Source organism: Myiozetetes cayanensis, unplaced genomic scaffold (assembly GCF_022539395.1).
Source record: "Myiozetetes cayanensis isolate MyiCay16 unplaced genomic scaffold, myiCay2020 scf28, whole genome shotgun sequence".
NCBI lineage: Eukaryota > Metazoa > Chordata > Aves > Passeriformes > Tyrannidae > Myiozetetes > Myiozetetes cayanensis.
The window spans coordinates 4,631,199-4,651,255 of NW_026087499.1; the positions used below are offsets into that span (position 1 = coordinate 4,631,199).

At 40.0% G+C, this 20,057-nt stretch overlaps 1 protein-coding gene across 1 annotated transcript in view; it reads left to right on the forward strand.

Moving 5' to 3' along the window:
- Window positions 1-20,057, forward strand: part of VPS13D (vacuolar protein sorting 13 homolog D) — an 88,708-nt gene that overhangs the window by 14,463 nt on the left and 54,188 nt on the right. Inside the window, 22 exon segments of the mRNA XM_050322716.1 lie at window positions 598-1,632; window positions 2,369-2,459; window positions 3,017-3,143; window positions 3,981-4,161; window positions 5,092-5,274; window positions 6,783-6,999; window positions 7,291-7,501; window positions 7,633-7,804; window positions 8,068-8,180; window positions 8,719-8,928; window positions 10,944-11,209; window positions 11,333-11,466; window positions 11,715-11,739; window positions 11,742-11,869; window positions 12,450-12,663; window positions 12,972-13,046; window positions 13,760-13,966; window positions 14,390-14,479; window positions 15,412-15,552; window positions 16,761-16,883; window positions 17,534-17,608; window positions 19,857-19,962. Of these exon segments, the coding sequence (XP_050178673.1) occupies window positions 598-1,632; window positions 2,369-2,459; window positions 3,017-3,143; window positions 3,981-4,161; window positions 5,092-5,274; window positions 6,783-6,999; window positions 7,291-7,501; window positions 7,633-7,804; window positions 8,068-8,180; window positions 8,719-8,928; window positions 10,944-11,209; window positions 11,333-11,466; window positions 11,715-11,739; window positions 11,742-11,869; window positions 12,450-12,663; window positions 12,972-13,046; window positions 13,760-13,966; window positions 14,390-14,479; window positions 15,412-15,552; window positions 16,761-16,883; window positions 17,534-17,608; window positions 19,857-19,962 (4,124 nt within the window).

The following is a 20,057-nucleotide window of genomic DNA, read 5'->3' on the forward strand; positions in this document are numbered from 1 at the left end:
ATTTGGGGGCATTTTAGATATCTTTATGAATTATCTAACTTAAACTTACCTTGAACACAGAAGGAAAAGTAATTGTGTCACTGTCCAAATAAATGTATTTGCAGTTCTAGTAGAAACTAAGCATATTAAAATACCATTATCTTGAAAAAAATCTGTGCAGGAGCAGAGGTTTTAAATAGAGGAAACTGAAACTTCTAAAGCTAAGGAGACAAGCAATGATGGCTAAGTAGAATATTTGTTCCATATATTACTGTATAATCTCAGCATGGCAAATTAAGGATAATTTGGATGGTGAATTATTTTTAACTAACTCTGTGTGGATGGTTTTTGCCCAGGAATACAGGGGATCCTATTGTGGAATCCTCTCCTGTGTGTTTTCAGATGATATCATCTGACAGACCTAATACAGAAGAATTGTTTTGCTTCAGCTTTGCACTGTAGCTTGTTCTGGATTAAGTTTTACTTGTGGATGAACTTAAAATTAATGTGGTTTGAAACTGCACAGTCTTTCCACTTGTGAGTTTTAAAATGTATGTACTGATTTTATTCATATCGAGAGCTCTAACGTGACGGTTGTTTCTTTCCTCTTTGCTGCAGGTGGTGTTAGCAAAACACGTGTATGAACAGGTCCTTCAGACTCTGGATAATTTAATTTACAGCGAAGACTTGAACAAATTTTCAACCACTTCTGTGTCTCCAACTGGTCTTAGTTCTCCTTCAGCATCACTTCACAGTGCAGGCCCAGAATTCTCGAGTGAGCGGAAGGAAAATGGCTTATTCAGCCACTCCGGTTTTAACTCCGTTCCAAACAAGTCCTTGGCTATCAGGGAAACAAAATCTTTTACTCAGATTCAAGCAAACTTTCATATCTCCGAGCTCCAGGTTCAGCTCAGTGGTGATCTCACACTTGGGGCACAGGGTCTTGTCAGCCTTAAGTTTCAGGATTTCGATGTCGAGTTTGCCAAAGATCACCCTCAGACCTTGTCCATCCAGATTGCCTTGCGCTCCCTGCTGATGGAGGATCTCCTGGAGAAGAAAGCAGACTCCAAGTACAAGAACCTCATGGTGTCCCGGGGAGCACCCAAACCCTCCAGTTTAGCACACAAGGAGTATCTTTCCCAGTCCTGCCCCTCAGTATCCAATGCAGAATATCCAGATATGCCACGTTCCCTCCCTTCCCACATGGAAGAAGCACCAAATGTCTTTCAGCTTTACCAAAGACCAGTTTGTGCCTCCCGTAAGAAGCCAAAAGAAGTCGCTGATTCTGAGTATCCTCTGACTCCACCTCCTTCTCCAACAGCAGACAGATCCAAGTTGCCCTGTGGAAAAAGTAACTTTGATGATTCCTTAGTTCATATCAATATATTTCTAGTGGATAGGAAACATCCTGAATTTTCCTCTCGCTATCACAGAATTAACCGTAGTGTAGACGTTGATTTTAACTGTCTAGATGTCTTAATAACTTTGCAAACTTGGGTAGTGATCCTGGATTTCTTTGGGATTGGATCCACTGCTGATAACCATGCTATGAAGCCGCCGCCTGAAGATACTCAGCAGACAATCAAAGCAGAAATAAATTCCTTGTCAGCTTCTCAAGCCCAAGAGCCTGTAAACACTAAACTGGATCTGAAGGTATACCTGAGATGCAAAACAGTAATTGGATTGTCTGTCATAAAACCTCTGGTTTATAGAAACTTAAGGTGATATTTACATCAAATGTTTTATTTTCTAGTGGGGAACGTGTATAAATTCAGAAACAGGTTCAAGGTGTGTGTAGATGTAGCTTAAGAAAAACAAGGATTATAGAAAAGCAAAACATTTACAAAATGATTGACTCCCTTGCTCTGTGACCCTCCTGTCCTGAATATTAAAGTTGCTTCAGTATTAAAGACCTGACCTGCTGAAGTTGGTACTGTGCTGTTCTAGGTACTGTGGAGTTATTTATACCAAAAAAGTATATATTTTATATATATGTATATCTCCATAGATGTCTATACATTTAGATGTATAAACACATTTTTTTTAATAAAAAGACCATGATGTATATATATATATATATATATATGCATATAGTCTTTGTCCAAAGGATCTGCTAACTTAGATGGGTCAAGTCTTCAAAGATAAAAGCATGCAGATGACAGTGCTGGGATTTGTTGCTGGCCTGGTCACTCTGAACTCTTGGGAGACCTGTTAATGTGCAAACAAGGGAGTAAAAACATTGCTTTCCTGCAGTGTCTCCCAATCAGATAATTGTTGTTTGCCATTCATGTGTTACAGTGCAATTGTCTTGCAAAACAAACTAAACAAGATGTTCCAGCTCCCAAGTCATGTTGTTTAATACCAATCTGTTCCTTTTTTATTTGGCCAGGTCCATTCCTTGTCCTTAGTCCTGAATAAGACAACCAGTGAACTTGCTAAAGCCAGCGTGGCAAAGCTTGCAGCTCACTTGGAAGTGATTGGTGAGTGGATGGAAGGGCTGGATTGTTTGCAGCTTGAAACCCAAGGAGGTTTTGCACCGGGGTTGTGATTTGAAATGTTTTAATTTTGGTGCTCACTGGGTGTTTGTGTGTTTTTCCTGGACAAGATGCAAGATTCCCTTCCCACTGCTCCTTCCTCTGCTTTTTTCAGGCTTGATTTGAGATCCTGGCAGCCCTCCCAGTTGTCAAAGCCTTGATCATTTTAGCTGAGAGTGGCTGGGATTTTAACACTTCACTTCCACAGAGCAGAACAACAGTGTTTATTACTGTTTGAGAGGGGAAAAAAAGCTGTTGTATCTCAGTTTTCCCAAATGAAAGTGGTGTAATCACATGATGTATGTAAAGCATAGAGTTATGTCTGGGTTAATCTAATCTTTGGAGCAGAAAGATGTGATTTTCTTTGAACATGAGGTTTAATGTTTAATTGAATGTGATTGATTTAATGACTCGTAACGAGGTTATCCCACTAATAGAAACTTCTGGGGTTTAGTAACTTACCTGTGTTGGAGAATCCTGATTGTCTGTCCTTTGTTTTGCAGAGGGAGATTTAGCCTTGCAGGGAAGTATTGGAAGTCTGTCCTTAAGTGATCTTACAGCTCATGGGGAATTTTACAGAGAACGTTTCACTACCAGTGGTGAAGAAGCTCTCATTTTCCAAATCTTTAAGTATGAATTTAAACTTCTTATTACTCAGTATTAGATCCCAATCCCTCCCAAAACCCAAACTAACCCCAAAAAACCCAAACCTACAACTCTCAGGGCTGCATGATTCTGCTTTGGCCTCTCGTGATCTAAGTTAGACTTTGAACATTTTCAGTCACAAACTTAGGATTTTTAATTTTTCTTTGTCTGCAGTGCACATGGTTTATCAAGAAAAGCAGCTTTTTAATTCCTTCTAAAGCTGCTCTTGAAACTACATTGATAGTTCCTAGATAAAACAGCAGTTGATTTTTAAAAGATGGAAGAGATTTTCAAGGGATGAAGTAGATTTTCCATTGCTCCTTACTTGTGGAATTGGGGGTTTGCTTTGTCAGAGTGTACATTTGAATTTCTTCTGCTTTGTGCTGTTTCATGGTTTGCCACCCCTCTCCTCCACCCACTAGAATTAATCAGAGTAGAAATTAGCCAAGTAATGTTATGGAATTAATTTCAAATACCTCAGCACACTGATTCAGAATTGAATGTACACATTATCAGGCAGTGGAGCACTTACATTAAGATATAAAATCACCAAAGGTCTATCTGGTAGGTAGAGCTAAAGGTACATTCCAAATGTAGAATTTTTTGTTTGCTTAATTAAAACCCCTACAAATACACAATTTAGAAATAACTACTAATACAAACCCAATTTTTCGTGCCTGGAATTGCAATAGTTTTAATTGCATGCCGTGAACATCAGTTAAATTCTCTATATTATTATTATTTGGAGTGCAAAAAAACCGAATAAGCTGCTTATAAAAGGCAGCTAAGATTGCTGATTTTTGCTTTGGACCTCTCTGGCAGGTATGGGAGGCCAGACCCTTTGCTGCAGAGGGAGTGTGACGTGCGTGTCACCCTCAGGATGGCATCTGTGCAGTACGTGCACACCCAGCGCTTCCAGGCCGAGGTGGTGTCTTTCATCCAGCACTTCACTCAACTCCAGGACGTCTTGGGGAGGCAAAGAGCAGCCATTGAAGGACAGACAGTATGTCTGGAGGGGTTTTTTTTTGTTGTTGTTCTTTCCCAGCTTGTCTTTTGCAGTAGAAGTGCAATATGTAATTTATGGGATTTATTTCGACTCCAGCTGAAATGGTGGGAGGTTTTAGAGTTCTGGTGTTGCTGCAGATTTCTCATCTTGTAGTCAAAATACCTTATTTAGAACCTTCCTCTCTGAAAGGGTAGAATACCAATTTTACTCATTGTTTAAAACTTTGGCACCTGCTATTTTCTCCACTGTTCACCAGGTGATAATCCCTGAATAAGGAGAACCAAGGGAGCAGTTCTGTTCCACTCAGCTCTCTGGGTTACTTTTTTGGTAGACTGAGAAAATCAGATGCTGAACTCCAGCACGATAAAATCTATCAATAATCATGACAGTCATGGACTCTTTCATTACAAAACCTACTGTGGGAGTGACTTCTACAGTTAGTACTGATAGGCAGGTTTAAAAGTTGCTTCTCATAATTGGAGGAAAGACAGTGAATACTTAGACCATTTAAATGCTTCGTTGTGCATCACTTGGAGAGTTTGGAACTGGTTTTGAAACACCTGTTCTAAATGATGGGGTTTTTTTTTCCTTTTGTAAATAATTTTTCTTGAGGAATTTCTTGAACAGTGAGCTGAGTAGTGTCTGGTTTGCCCCTTAGCTCAGTGGTGACAGTTTGTGTCACTCCTGATGCTGCACCTGCTGCACAGGTATTTCCTCTTGGCATCAGAATCCTTTTTTAATGACTCTTTATTCTCTGCCTAAAACAAGAGTTTGAGGTGTTCTTTTATTGTATAAAATTTTACCACATCCTAATTCTGTAAATCAAGGAGTAATGTTGCTCAGTTCAGGACTAATCAGCGTGAAATAATCACCCACATCCTGGAATTTTCGTCGTTATTTTTTTAAATGCATTTTTGCTTTCCCCAGGTTCGAGACAAAGCCCAGAGAGCTTCCCGAGTTCTCCTCGATATTGAGGCTGGTGCTCCTGTTCTGCTTATCCCTGAAAGCTCCAAGTCCAACAGTCTGATTGTGGCCAATCTGGGAAAGCTGAAAGTCAAGAACAGATTCCTGTTTGCGGGAATGCCGGGCACCTTCTCCTTAAAGAACAAGGTAAGAACACGACTTCTTCACTTGACAGCTGGTGGCTTTCCTAGTTCTTGTGCATGTTGTTTCTGGAGCCTGGTAAATGATTCTTATGTTTGACTTTATGTACAGACTTTATAATAATAATAATTTTAATAGGTGGTTTTCTGGGAACCCCTAATTCCATTTTGAAGGGGGTAAAAATGATTAAATTGTGCAGCAGTTTGTGGTGTGTCTGTTGCCCCCATCTGATTTACATCCATGAGTGTCTTTGCTGTAAGGAAACAACTGGACTGTGACACTGAGTTGTTTTCTGTGCTGATGAATTTGAAGGCTTGTAAGTGGTAGATTCTTAAATCAATATTAGAAATTACTACAAACATGTGTGCACGATAATTTTATTTCAACCTAAAAATATGGTGTTGTAAAGCACTGTAGAAATCCAGGTGTTTGAAATGGGATTAGTTGTGGTTTGGCTTTTTTTTTTTTTTTTTTTTTGGTGGTTTTGTTTTCATTTTTTTTCTCTGTCCTCTGTTTATCTTTGAGGATCGGATTTTACAAGGCAATGCGTACAAGGATCCTGTTTTATTTGAGGTATTTCACAGCTTTGTGGCAGTGTTCAGGTTCTCCTCATTCATCTTAAAAAAAGGAAATATTCTTGTGGAATTTAGCACTTTAAAAAGTTCCTTCATTCATTAAAAATTATGTTTCTGTTCTAAAGATTTTGCTGAATTCCATAAGAATTGGATTTAAATTTGTTGTGGTGTGCTCTTTCTGCATGTCTGAGGAGCTGTTAATTTGGATTTAATTGCATAGATTCATAGATTTATAGATGAGGTGATGACTGTTCTTTGCATGCACCTTTTACATTATAAAGTTAAATGTCAATTTTTTCAAATTTTTTTCTTCAAATCCTTATCATGATTGCAATGAATTTTCCCATTTTTTTCTAATATTTAAAACCCACATAAGGCAAGAAAATGGTCATTGCATCATGGAAAGCTATGAAATGGGTCAAGCAGGATTTTTGGGAGAAGAAATTCCCAATGTTGATGTGACTTTTCCTAGTGAACCTTTGCAGGTTTTTGATGCAAGGCACCTCATAAGATCTCCATGGCATATGTTATTTTCATCACCTGAAAAACAGCTTTAAATATTTAACCATTTTTATCCTACAGAAACTTTTAATATCTTGTCAGTCTTACCCCTCCATTTTGTATTAATTCCATTTACATGACAGCTTTTTTGTTTTGTGCAAAACCCTGGAATTTTGAATTAGTTTCTCACTGCAGAGACTTCAGAGGTTTTTTGGGAATTGTTGCTGAAATGAACTTTTTAAGGAAGGAAATGTTTTCATCTGCTGTTAAGGTTGTAGGATAAAAGTTTGGCCATCAATAAAAAATACTGGCAAAAAATTCAAATCAAATATGGAGGTTTTTGACAGGAATTTGTTGCGGCTTGAACCTTGATGCACTGGTTCCTTAGAATTTAAATTAAAGAGCTATTATTAATTATAAAATTCCTTTCTTTAGCAGGATTCAGTTCAGTTTTCATCTCCTTTGGGGACCCCAAAACACAGCCTGAAGAAAACAAGTGCTGATGAGTCCAAAGTACCGATGGAAGGATTGGTCATGAAAAAATCATCAGGAACAAACATTTCCAGGCTGAAGAACGAACCTGCACTGAACACTTCAAATAAACAGCAAGGCCACCAACCCAAACTGCCTGTTGTACCCAACCCTGACAGCCCAGGTATGTGAGGAACAGGATTAGGGAGTTGTAGTTCAGCTCCTGCAAGAACAATCCTGCAGTTTGGGTGGTTTGAGTCGTGTATTGCAGAGTTGGACTCTGCACTGAGAGTTTACATTTACCTGTGGATTAGCTTGAGGTCTGGTAGTTACAGATAGTGATGAGTGTGAATTAAAAACCCTAAAAATTGGAATAAAATCAAGGCTAAATAAAATTTCTTGTTAAAAGTTAGGTGCATTAGTTTTGTGCAGATTCTGGTTTTTATTTTCTGAATGTGTTATCTCCTCCCTGCAGAGGATCACATCTGCCTCTTAGACTGCATTGTGGTTGATCTGCAGGACATGGACATCTTTGCTGCACAGAGATACCAGAGAGAGTATTCCAAGGCTGTGGAAGACACCAGTGCAGACTTGAGCTTTCCATCCTACTTGGTGAGGCAGACAGGAGGGAGCCTGCTGACAGAACCCTTCAGGCTGAAGTTACAAGTGGAGAGAAACTTGGACAAGTGAGTTTGAGCAGGATCCCTTCGTGCTGTCAGCCTGGAGCTGGGCTTTAGCTGCCTGTTATTGTATCCTGAAAGCCTGGCCTGCTGTGCCAGAGCTCCTGGGAATGCTGAGGGTTTCCCTTTGGTTGCAGGGAGCTGAGCCATGCAGTTGCAGACATATCAATCCACGGCAACCTGTCCTCAGTGCACTGCTCCCTGGATCTCAACAAGTACAAGCTGATCCGGGGGCTGCTGGAGAACAACCTGGGCGAGCCCATCGAGGAGTTCATGCGTCCCTACGACCTGCAGGATCCCAGGATTCATGTAAGAGGAGCTGGGTGCAGCTGGAATTCTGCCTTGGAATGTCTTGGGGGGTGGTTTGCTGATGGCAGCAACGTTTTGAGAACAGTGGTGTGAAAATGGATCAACTTTAAAAACACGTTGTGAAATGTCACATTTCCTCGGTAATGGCTGATGACACTCCCTGAAGGAGAGGGACTTGCGTAGGGCTGGGATATAAATTTAATTCAGAAATGAAAGTTAAAACAGATGCTCTGAAAAAGAATGTTGGTGTTTTGCACTTTCAGACAGTTTTGAGTGGAGAGGTGTACACTTCCATGTCGTTCCTCATTGACATGGTTAACGTGAGCCTGGAACTGATGGATCCAAAGGGAAGAGATGGATACAGCTCTTTGGCCAGGTAGGAATGTCCTTTAAGTTACTCAATTCCTTCTCCTAAATACTGGGTTCATCTGAAAGATCTAGGACAAGAATCAAAGTAATATGTGGAATTACAGCTTAATAATGCAGTGAAATAGAATTTCTTAATTAAAGTTCAAATGAGATTTTAAGCTGCTCTGAAAGATGGAAGGGAATGACACTGTACAAAAGATACCATCTATGTTGTCCTTGAAACAACAGTTCAGTAATCAGTTGACTTCCTCAAACTGAATAGTATTTTAATTAAGGAAATGATGTGAGGGAAGTTTAAAAAACCAGATTTCTGCTATGTTGGTTTGGTTTGTTTGGTTTTCTTTTTAATCCAGAAGGTTCTTTATAATTGAAAACTATAATTATATACAGTATTGATCTACTTTCTATCTCTGTGACATGAGATGTGATTATAGTTGTTTTAGAAAATACCTAAATACCAGCAGTATCCCATACTTTTAAAATAACTGCCTTCAGGAGTATAAATAAGCCTCTTCAATGCACTGTTTTGCTTTTTATTCTCCCAGGTTTGACTTTAAGAAATCCAAGTTGCTTTTTGAAAGCTCTTCAAATGGGACAAAGTCTGTCAATCTGGTTTCCCACTCCATGATGGCCTTTGACACCCGTTATGCTGCCCAGAAATACGCTGCAGGGCCCCCAAATGTCTTCAACTGCATCTTCCAGTCCTCCAAGAACACCAGCAGCCCTGGAGCCATCCAGATTGAGCTGCACTTCAGGTTGGGAATTCTGGGATTCTCTTTTTTTTAATAAGGACATAACCAGGACTGTCCTGCTTTAATACAGCTGTTCTTAATGTAGATAAACTTGCTGGCATTGGTTTTGAATCTGATCACGTTTTTGGGGTGGTCAGTGGTACTTGAGAGATTCAAATCTGCAGTTATTAATTAAATGAAAGTTGGATTTTTCCCCCCCTTTTTGCAATAAAATTTAGGTTTGAATGTCTAGTGAATCAGATAAAGTTCTGAGCTATTAAAATCAGTAGTGCTTAAAGCTCCATAAGTCTGGCCTCTCACTTGGATGTTTGCATAAAACCATTCTGTAGAATCTGTAATATCTGTTGCACAAAAGCTGCTTCCCAGCAGGTGTCACACGAGCCTTTCTGAGAGCATCAGAGTGAAACAGCACCTCTGTCAAAGAAAACCTCTGCATTCTCTTCTCTGTTCTGTCCTACCCTGTTTGTTTTGTCCTTGTCTGTTTTGATCCAATTTAATATTGAAAATGGGAACATGAAGTATAATAACAGTATTTACCTGTGTCAGCATGGTGTTTGGTTGGGGGATGTTGGCTTTAAAAAGAGGGTGAAGTGAGATGACTAAAGATGTTGCGTTCACTTTTGATCAGATTTAGTGACCAAACACAGGTTTTTCACTCTTCTGTAAGTGTGACACCTTCTGAAGCAGCTGAGGGGCAATGTAGAAAAAAACCTTGAAGACTTTTGTTCATAAAAACCAACCAAAGAAACTTTAGGCAACGGAGAGAAATTTGTTTGGAAGGTTTGGATGCTGCATGATGGTTATAAGTACTTAATAAGTGTGTTCAGAACGACACCAACATTTTGATTGGAATAAAACTAAGATGGGATTTACTAAAAATAAAAAAAAAAAATAAACCCACCTAAAAACCCACCAACTGGTTTTCACAGGCCTCTTGAGTCAGTAGCTGCCTGGATTAGGCACAGTCAGTGAGTTTGCACAGAACAGCCTAATCTGGTTTATGAGTGATGGCTTCAAGAATCTTCTTCCCAACTGTTAATGCTTTTCAATTCCAGCCCCAGCACATGTGCTCTGCTTTCAGTGCTGAGAGCATCCTTGGCACTGCATGGAGGTGCTGGCAGAGCTCAGGGATAGTGTTGTACTGGCTGGTGCCTTTGGAAATCTCCTGGAGAAGCCAGGGAGAGTTCAAGGTTTGTGCTGTTGGAAGCAGAGCAGACAGGCTGCTCCCACAAAAGGATCACAGTTCTTTAGAGATTTTATAGTTGGATATAAAACTGTTTCATGGCACTTAAGCACTTAGATGATTTTCCAGTTAGCATGACCAAATAGAAGTGGTATTCCAGATCCTGAAGCCAAACACTTTTCTCCCTCCTAGGCAGACACTCAGAATGGGTTGCTGGGAGTTCAGGCAGGCTGACATTTTTGGGGGATGACAGAGCAGCTTCCTGTGCTGCAAAATTCTGTCAGGGTGTGAGGGGAAACACATTGAACGTCTCATCTCAGAGCCAGGTCTGAGTTTCACAGGCAGTACTTTAGGTTTGATACCCAACAGATGTCAAATGATAATAAAAAGATGGGTTTTTAAAGTCTGAGACTTTGCAAATGAATATGGATAATGTAAATGTATTAAAGGAGCTTTCATAAGTGTCCTGTTAGGCAGTTTTTCAGTTCATTCTTTGTGTCATTGCAGCTTAGAATTCAGGCACTTCAGACCTGTTGGGTTTCTGTGGGCACAGCAACCTGATGAATTTCAATCTTATTCTACTTTATATGTTTCTTATTCAGTCTTATATATAAGATTGACTTTTATTCAATCTTATATATATATATAAAATAATAATCTTATTCAATCTTCTCTCTCTATTTTTTAAATTCTTTTTCAAGGTATAGGTACTCTGTAAACTAAGGGTATCCCTTGAAAGTTCATAGAGTTCTTACTGGATACTGATAATTTTGGGTGTGATTTTAAATCTATGCAAGATGTAAAGTTCCCTTGTATTCTTTTCTCTTCTTAAAAGGTCTACCAAGGATTCCTCCAGTTTCACAGTTGTTCTGAACAACCTCCGTGTGTTCCTGATCTTTGACTGGTTGTTGCTGGTCCATGACTTTTTATACACCCCTGGAGATACCAAAAAGCGGGAAAACCCCCTCTCCTCCCGGCAGAGAACGTCCCTCACTGACACCACCGTGCTGCCCAAAACAGTCAAAAGTGGGGTCGTCACCAAACGTTCTTCCCTGCCTGTGACTGCAGAAAAGCAGCTGGAAGTGAAGGTTAATGTGACAGGTAAAAACCTGCTCTTCTCCAGTGCTTTGGTAGGAGCTTTTCTCCTTAAAAGCCACGTGCTGGTGGAAAACCAGACCCATTAAAGGAAATAGTGGTTGTTATTTGTTGTTCTGTTTGGTTCAGGAACTGAGTTTGTGGTGGTTGAAGACATGTCTTGCTTCGATACCAACGCCATCATTCTGAAGGGGACGACTGTTCTCACCTACAAGCCCAAGCTGTTGGATCGTCCTTTCTCTGGGAGCTTGTTCGGCATTGAGGTGAGAACAAAGAAACTGTGCTGTTGGCAAACATCTGAAATCAGAGGAGCTTGTGAAGATGCTTTACTATGAATAAATATGCAACAGGAATAATACACAAATTATTTCTGAAGTTTGTTAGTTCCTCATCAAATGCTCCCATTTTATAGAGTTTTATATTGTTTCTCTTAAGACATTGAGTATTGCTAGTTCTTGCCTGACCTGTCCTCTCAGTTCATAATTTTTTTAAAATAATATTCCGTTTTTAGGTGTTTTCATGCAGGTTAGGAAATGAGCAGAGACTGCACTGTCAATTATTGATCCAGTACAGATCCATATGGAGCTTGTTGGGAATTCTTCCTACCCAAGTGGTTCAGGACTGTTGGATGCTTTCAATAGTGAAGATTTTCCTCCTATTCTAGAGGTAATATTAAAAGCCTGAATAAAACTGTATGTGATAGAGAATACTAAAGTGTGATCTAGCACAGATATTTTTATGCCCAAGGATTCCATAGAAGACTTCCAAAGGCACAAGAAAATAATAAGATAGTTTTTTCCTGAAGTGAAAAAGGGAAAGAAAAAAGCATGAAGAAAATACTCTCAGTGGTAATGAATGAGGGAATTTTGGGATGTATTATAGAGATTAATAGTGGAGGAAAGAAGTGGGCTGATAATGTAGACATGTTAGTTACTCAGTCCTGAAAGACAAAGTTATTTTTCTGTATCTAATTGTTAGAGCTTCTTAGAGGGGAATTCTATTTAGAGACTTTTTTACCATAATATCAAAGTAAAAACACTTTCCCTTGGGATGTGCTTTTAACACTTTTAGTGGTTGGTAAATATGTTTGCCAGTTTTATTACTGGAGCTTTAAAACAGTCTGATCATCAGCTTTTAACACTAAACTTTGTCTTCCTTTGGGAAAAGCTTTATTAATATCCAAAGTATACAAGAAAAAATACGTAGAAAAGGGTAAGTGACTCTTACATTTTCCTTTTCCATTTAGATTCAGCTGCAGGCCCTGGATATCAGACTGTCTTACAATGATGTTCAGCTCTTCCTGGCGATTGCAAAGTCAATTCCCCAGCAGACAAGTGCAGCTCTGCCTGACACAACTGCTGCAAGTGCTGCTCATCCCCCCAGCTCAGCTCTGGCCACTGAGGCCTCCTCCACACACGAGGGCAGGGATGTGTCCAAACGAGTGCTGGATCCTGTGCTGGGTATGTTTTGAACTGTTGGGGTAAAGCCAATTTTTTTGTTGTTTTTTTTTATCTAAAGAAGGTTTCTACAAGGTCTAAATGCTTAACACAAAAGATGTGGGTGTCTCCATGGTGTGAAACACTTGCTGATTATAATTATCTGATGATGGTACTGTAAAAAAAAGTAAAAGCAGTGCTGAATAATGTGCTTTTACTACAGCTGCAATCTGAAACCAAACCCCGTTTTTGAGCAGATAGATCTTGATTTTAGAAATGAAACCAAGCAGATAGCTGTCAAGGATTTCTGACTGGTAACTGTTCAATTCCAGAGGTGCAGCTGGCTCGCCTGCAGGAGCTGGGATTCAGCATGGAAGATTGTCGGAAGGCTCTTCTGATCTGCCAAGGTAACATCAGCTATCTAGTTGGCCTTGCAGATTGTCCATATTACCTTAATTGCAATTAAGTGAAAAAACTTCCAGACTGTCAGGTAGCTGATGCACAGGCAGTATTTCCTTCTTTAGAATTCCTTTACTTTGGCTCTGTGTTGGAATAATCTTCAACATTCGTTTTCCTGTTCTGCTGCTGTGTGGAACCCACCCCCCAAAGACTGTCCTTGCCTTTTTGGGGTGTATTTGACTGTATTTCTGTTTGGGGGGTTGGGTTATGTGCAGGTTTATTCTTTTTCATGGTGTCCCTGCTTCTTGCCATTATCCATCTCCTCCTGAGAGCACGTTTTCATCTCTCCCTTTTTGAATCATATATTCCCTGTTTCTCCATGTAATATATGAAAAGGTGAAGCTTTAACAGAAGTGATTGTTTTTCTTTAGCACTGTCATGCTTCCCAACTTATTTAGAGGCATTTCTAGCATTAATACAGATTGTTATTATTATTATTATTATGTTGCCACTTTGTTTGCAAACTTCAAAACACATTTCTCACTCTTATAAAATTCTAATGTTTGTATAATCTCATATTTGTGCTATTAAACAGAACACATTTAAGGGACTGTTGGTGACTTGCCCCTAAGAGGAGGGGAATAGTTTGCTTTCATATGTTTTTTACTAAATACCTCGAGGAATTAGATGGTGATTGACTGGTTGTTTGCTTTTATCTAAGGCGACTTGAAAAAAGCAGCGAGTTGGTTGTTCAAGAACGCTGAGCCTTTGAAATCAGCTTCCCAGAGCTCTTCTGCTCGAGACAGCCAAGGGATTGTGCCTTTGCAGTTCATCTCTGGAGTGGAGATAAAGGCAGAGAGTGTGTGCATTTGCTTCATTGATGACTGCATGGACTGTGACGTGCCCCTGGCTGAGTTGACCTTCTCACGTGAGTGTCTGTTCTGACTGTCAGGGACTGCTTTCAGCTCTGGTTCCTCAGGACTTGTGGAATTTCAATGACAGCGTTTTGGTGGTGGGGTTTGTGTGGAGTTTTGGAGGATCTTTTTTTTTTGCTTGGTTTGGTTTATGGTTTTGTTTTTAAGAAGATCACAGTCCTTGTAGGGTTAAGACTCTGCTTTCCCCTTGATACATCCCCTAACTAATGGAATCTGTGCTGAGCAGAACCCTGGGGAGGCTCCATGTTGTAAGTCTGTAAATGTTATTTGAAGAGCATGGTGACAGGCTTTTTGCACCACTTCAGTTTAAAAGAAGAGACAAAACCTTCCACTGCTTACTTAAGAATTTATAAAATTGAGGAACTTGATTGTTTTACATTAGTCTAACATTCACTTTTATTTCCCCCCCCCTCCAGGTTTGAATTTTCTCCAACATTTGCGAACCAGCCCCGAAGGTTACGCTCATTTTACCCTCTCTGGAGATTATTACAATCGAGAGCTTTCAGGTGAAATACCTGGGGGGTTGTTGTTCTCTTATTTAAGTTTAGGAAACAGCCTTTCCTACCACAGGAGCCTGAAATTCCCCTGACACGAAATCCCTATAAGGGAATGGGGAAAACTGCCCTTTGTGTCTGTGTGTGTGTGTGAGAACCTGTGATCCTAGACAAGATATCCTGACCTGAGATCAGGTGGAGGGATATGTGGAAAGTTGAGGTTTTGCTGATCTGAAAGTAGCACTGAAGTTCTCAAATGTTAATTGCATAAACAGGTTATCCAGGAACATGACAGTTATGTAACTAGGGGTATCTGTATTCACATTTTCAGTATTTACTTGTTTGCTGCATTCAGTTTGTTACGTATTTCAGGAAGGAAGAGCATGTGAGGGCAGGTGATTAGGCTGAAGTCAACAGAATTAACATAAGATGACCATTAGAATTTATATTTTAAATAAGAAAAACAATCCAGGTCAGACACTGACAAAAGAAATAATCTAGTTATGTGTTTTTTCTGATACCTAATTGGTGCCAACCACCTCAGCAATTACCTGCCAATAACAAGGCAGTCTTTTTGTTATTAAAACTACATAGAGGGGGATTTTTTTAATAGCTTTTAGAGCTTTGTCTTCTGTGATAATAATAGGCCGATTTATGTATAATTGTATGAAAATCATTTTCAAAACCATTTCAGAGGGCTTCATTGCAGCTGAGTTAAACAAGGAGCAGTAATTGCACATAGCATGTGCAGTGCCCATGGTGTGCAGTGTGTACATCCAGGGCTCAGATGGAGGAGCTGGAGCCACTTTCTGTTAGGTAGCAAATCAAATACAGTTTATCATGAGTGCAGATTAAAAGGAAAGGATTAAGTAGTGAAATATGTAATCAGCATTCCAGTGTGGCCTCCCCACGTGCAGCAGAGGTGACTTGGTGTCTGTCCCCAGGCTGGGAGCCCTTCATTGAGCCGTGGCCCTGCTCGGTGTCGTGGCAACAGCAGCCCTCGAGCCGCCTCCACCCCGCCCGCCTGAAGCTGGAAGTGAAGGCCAAGCCACGGCTGGATATCAACATCACCTCTGTCCTCATAGGTAATATTCCAGGCAATATTCCCTGGGAGCATCCCTGGGCAGCCTGATTGTCACTCCTGAACAGGATGGACATCTCTGAGTGAGCCCTGCTGGTGTCCCTTGGAGGGGAGGGGGGAGGGTTGGCCGAGTCCCCCCATCCTTCCCTGGTGTTTCACACAAGGTGTGTTTGGGCCCCCTGTGTTCTGTCACATATTCTGAAAGTGTAAAGGCATGAGCTGCATGTTTTGGAGGTCAGTAGGAATTCTTTCTCTGGTCATATGAATTCTATCAAATTCGTATGTTATTTGAAATTTATTTTCAATCAGAAACAGGCTTTCATCTAAAGCTTTCCGTACTTTACAGTGCTTAAAAATATTTTGGGAAGCTCGTCGTTTTTCAGGACGTCGACAGGTGTAGTGGGGAGCTACTTTTTTCAGTTCTGCAGTCTCTGAACACCTGAGCTTCAATTCCCACCTTAGGAAATAAAACCATTTTGTTTGTCATTAAATCAAATTTCACGTGAGCTTCCATGTGGCTGGGCTGTGATCGTGTGCATTTCCCGGGATTGTTGTTGCTCATTCTGAATCATCTGGTGAGCACAACAAAGAAGTGGCACCAGCTGAGTTTGCAGATGGAAGAGAAAAGCCTTCCTTGGTCCTTTCTCCCAGAAGACCTGTGGGGTTGGCAGAAAGAGGGGAGCCAAGGTAGCAGGGAAAGCAAATCAGTGATTCCTAAGAGTTCCAATGATGCTTTTAAATACCAGTGATAACAAGTAGTAAGGCTGGCTTGTGATTAATACTGTGCTGGAGGACCCAATTAGTGTCTTGATATTTATGCAGGAATGTGCCTGTACTTCTTGAAAACAAAAGAACCAAATCCCTAGGAATTGCTTCTAACATGGAAATATTTATGGTTAATTGCCTGCACAAGGAGAGCTCTTAGATTGCCTTAGGAGTGTCTTAAGAACATGGAATTCCACTTAATTTTATTTTTTTTTTGAAAAATAAAAGCTTAATTATTTGTTTTTGAAGATACTGCTGTGATTTTATGAGCTGCTGTTTGTCTTTAACTCATGTAAGTGTCTCACAGAAAAAAAAAAAACACCAGTGAGGTAAAACTGCTGCCATTAAGGTGGAGTAACTTGAGTGTGATGAATTTAAGACACTTTTCAATGACTTTGTTTACTGCCACCTTGGAGACATTGGCTGTCTGTGCTTACATTCCTCTAGAGCAATACACATGTACCAAACAGTCATGGATGGAAGATTACTGTAAACAGGACAAAGAAGTGAATGTAATCAGCTCAGAAGACTGGATGGGCTCTTCGGTGGATCCCCCATGTTTTGGGCAGAGTATGTTGCTCATTAATCACACTTTATTTGAAACAGCCCTGACACACACAGTCATCTGTCTGATGGATTACAAACAGGAGTACTTGGGCTTCACAGCACACAGTGATTTGTTAGAGATGTTTGGCAAAAAAAAGGGAAAAAAAAAAAAGACAAAAAAGCTGTGTTTTGTTCTCTTTAAAAACAAAAACCTTTCTGGCTGCTTAGCTTTGAGTGAGAGCTTTGCACTGCTCGTGCTGCTTCCTTTTTCTGTCAATTAATGGAGTGACTCTCTCATCAAAGATTAAATCAGAGTATTGAGTTTAGGGCATGTGCAGTGCTGAGGGGATCTTTTTCTTTCTGTACCCCAAAGCCCTATGGAACTGAGTTTCTGGAGAAAAATCCTGTTTTATTTGTGATCTAAGGAATAAGATAAGTCATCTAAGGAATAATTCTTAATACATGACAGGTTCTTTTTAGCTTCCTCTTCTCCCAGAATTACTTCTGGAAGAAATGTTATCGATTCAAATACCAGCTTAGTGTAAGCCAAGGGGGAGAGACTTCTAATTGCATGATGCCAACTGATCTTCCCCAATGCATGATGGGGAAGATCTACCTGTATTTATGTGGGGTTTTTTTTCTTACCTGCTAACTTTGTCTTTCCTGTCTGCCAGGCCTTCCTCTTGTCTACCTTAGAACTAGGAGTACAGCCAGTTTGACTAACCTAGAGCATCAGATCTATGCTAGAGGTACTGTACAGAGAGAGACCAAAAAACAAAACTGGTTTACTGCTTTGGAAGGCTCTTGGGCAATAAACACTGTGCTGTGTGTGTGACTTGCTGGTAAATTGGTCTCTATGTTAAAAAATAAAAGCCTCAAGCTAAAGAACATGACAGCTGCTTTGCTTTGAAGCTGCTTAACTTATATTTTATCCTGGTTTTATCTGTTATTCTTCTCTGGGACATTAAGGAAAGAAGGGGGAACTATAATTAATCCTGTATAGCAATACTGTCTGATTGAGGAAGGTTATGTGTATTGTTAGTTATTCAATGCCCCTCTTCTAGAGAGACAGTATATTGTAATTAAAAATAGCATAATAATATCACAGTATTTTATTTGTATTCTAAAAACATCCAACACTATGTTCAGTGTACCTGCTTATGCCTAATTCAGCATATTTAGCTACTTAAAACTTTCAGCTGCCTTCAAAAAGAACAATCTGTTTTGAGTAAGCCTTAGGATGGAAGGCATTCCTACCAAATATCTTGGTAATTTGTTTGGGTTATACTTGACTTTACAGTCTTGGGGCAAAACCATACAGTTTAAAAAGAAAGATTTTTTAATTTTTGACATTATGGAAGACAAAACAGCACACTTGATAAATATGTAGCCCTGTAGAAAAGTTGTCCGAGGGCCCCTTAGAAATATGTTCTCTGAGTTTAAAAAGAAAAAAACAAACTCAAAATGGAAAATGATAGAAGGATTTATTTTTCTGAAATGTTTTTCCAAAAATCAAACAAAGGGCAAAACATCTATTATTCATTGCTTGGCTTTTAGTGGGTGTTGCAGCTAAATTACTAAATTAATTATGAAAAAACCCTCCATGTAATGATAGTCTTTTTTTCTTCAGGCAGTAGTCTCAAAATGCAACTTTTACATTATGTTTTCCTTTGAAAATCAGGCCACAGTGCCAAAAATTCTTTTTCAAAAGTCTCCAAAAATAAACTGGCAATCGATTAAACACCAGAGTAAAAGTTCATTTGGCTCCTGGTCTGTAATTTTGTAGAACCTGGACTAGCCAAAAAATTGTATAAAGTGAAGCTCAGAACTAAAAACATTTATTTGCAGTTGGCAAAAATCAGAGTTTTCATTTTCAGAGATTTCATCTTCTTGCCATTGAATTGGAAGGAACTTTCCCCGTGAGCTTTAGATCAGATTTAAGTCTCCCCTGACCGTGGGAGGGTTTACAGGGGTTTGTTGTTACTGATTTGGAAGAAAGTTTTATGTGATTATTAGGAACTCCTTCCAAACCTTCCCTGTCCTCCTCACCTTGCCCCTTCTTTTCCCTGGAAACCTGTGCTGAAGCTTTTGGAGCGATGGCAGATCAGTCCTGGGGAAGAGATCTCATTTCTGTCCTGACTTTCCTTTAAGCAGCTGATTTATTGTGTGCACCTTCCTCCCACTTCCCTCATACCAGAAGATGGGGGTATTTAGGTAGCAGCCATTTATCTTCCTTTTTAAGGAAGTTACTGGACTCTGACAGGGGGTTTTCTCTGTCCAAACACAGTAAGTATTTTCACAGATCTGAGGCACTGCAGCGTGGAAGATGAGAGTAACACTTGTGTGCTGGTTAGAAATCCGTGCTTGGAAAAATTCAGCCATGGGAGGTGAAGTATCTGCTGGGATTTTGCTGTCCAGCTTTTTAACAAAACCAGATTGCCCCTGGTTGCACTCAAATTACTTTCCATACTTAGCAGGTTTTATTCTGTATAGGAAAATATTTCGACTTGTTCACTCTTTGAGGATAAAAGTCCCATTCAAAGGGGGTAGTGATTAATTCTGTATTTATCACATTATATACAGTATAGAATTTAATTGTAATTGAATGTGTGTTTAGTACTTCATGAGCATTTGCATATACATAAAAAGTTGCTGATTATGCTTGGGGTTTTAGTTAGATTTTCTGCCTGTTAGGTCTGACTGGGGGCAGAGCATTTTATAAGGCTTGATATGAAGAAACAAAAGAACAGGGAGATCAAGCTTAGTTCCCGGGTGGGGGGTTGATGTAGGGGAAGACTTTCTGTTTGTTTTGTACCATTTCTGTAACAGTTACTAATTTTAAAGATTTCCTAGATAATCTGATATCCTGTTTCTTCAGTCAGTTCTTCCATAGTTAGTGCAGGTTATGATTCTCCAGCCGTTGTGTCTCATCCCACACCAACACCTCACAAAGGCTTCTGCAGGGCATCCACACGAGTGTGTGTTTGTGTTCTGCAGGTGAAATGAAGACCCCCAAGCGCAGGCAGCCCTTTGTGCCCTTTGCTCTGAGGAATCACACGGGATGCACTCTCTGGTTTGCCACCCTGACCACCACCCCCACCCGGTAAGGACCTGTTGGGCCAGCACTTCAAACATATTTGTTGGCTTCTCATCCGTGTCAGCCAAGCCCTGTTGTTTGCAGAGGCACATGTCCAGTTT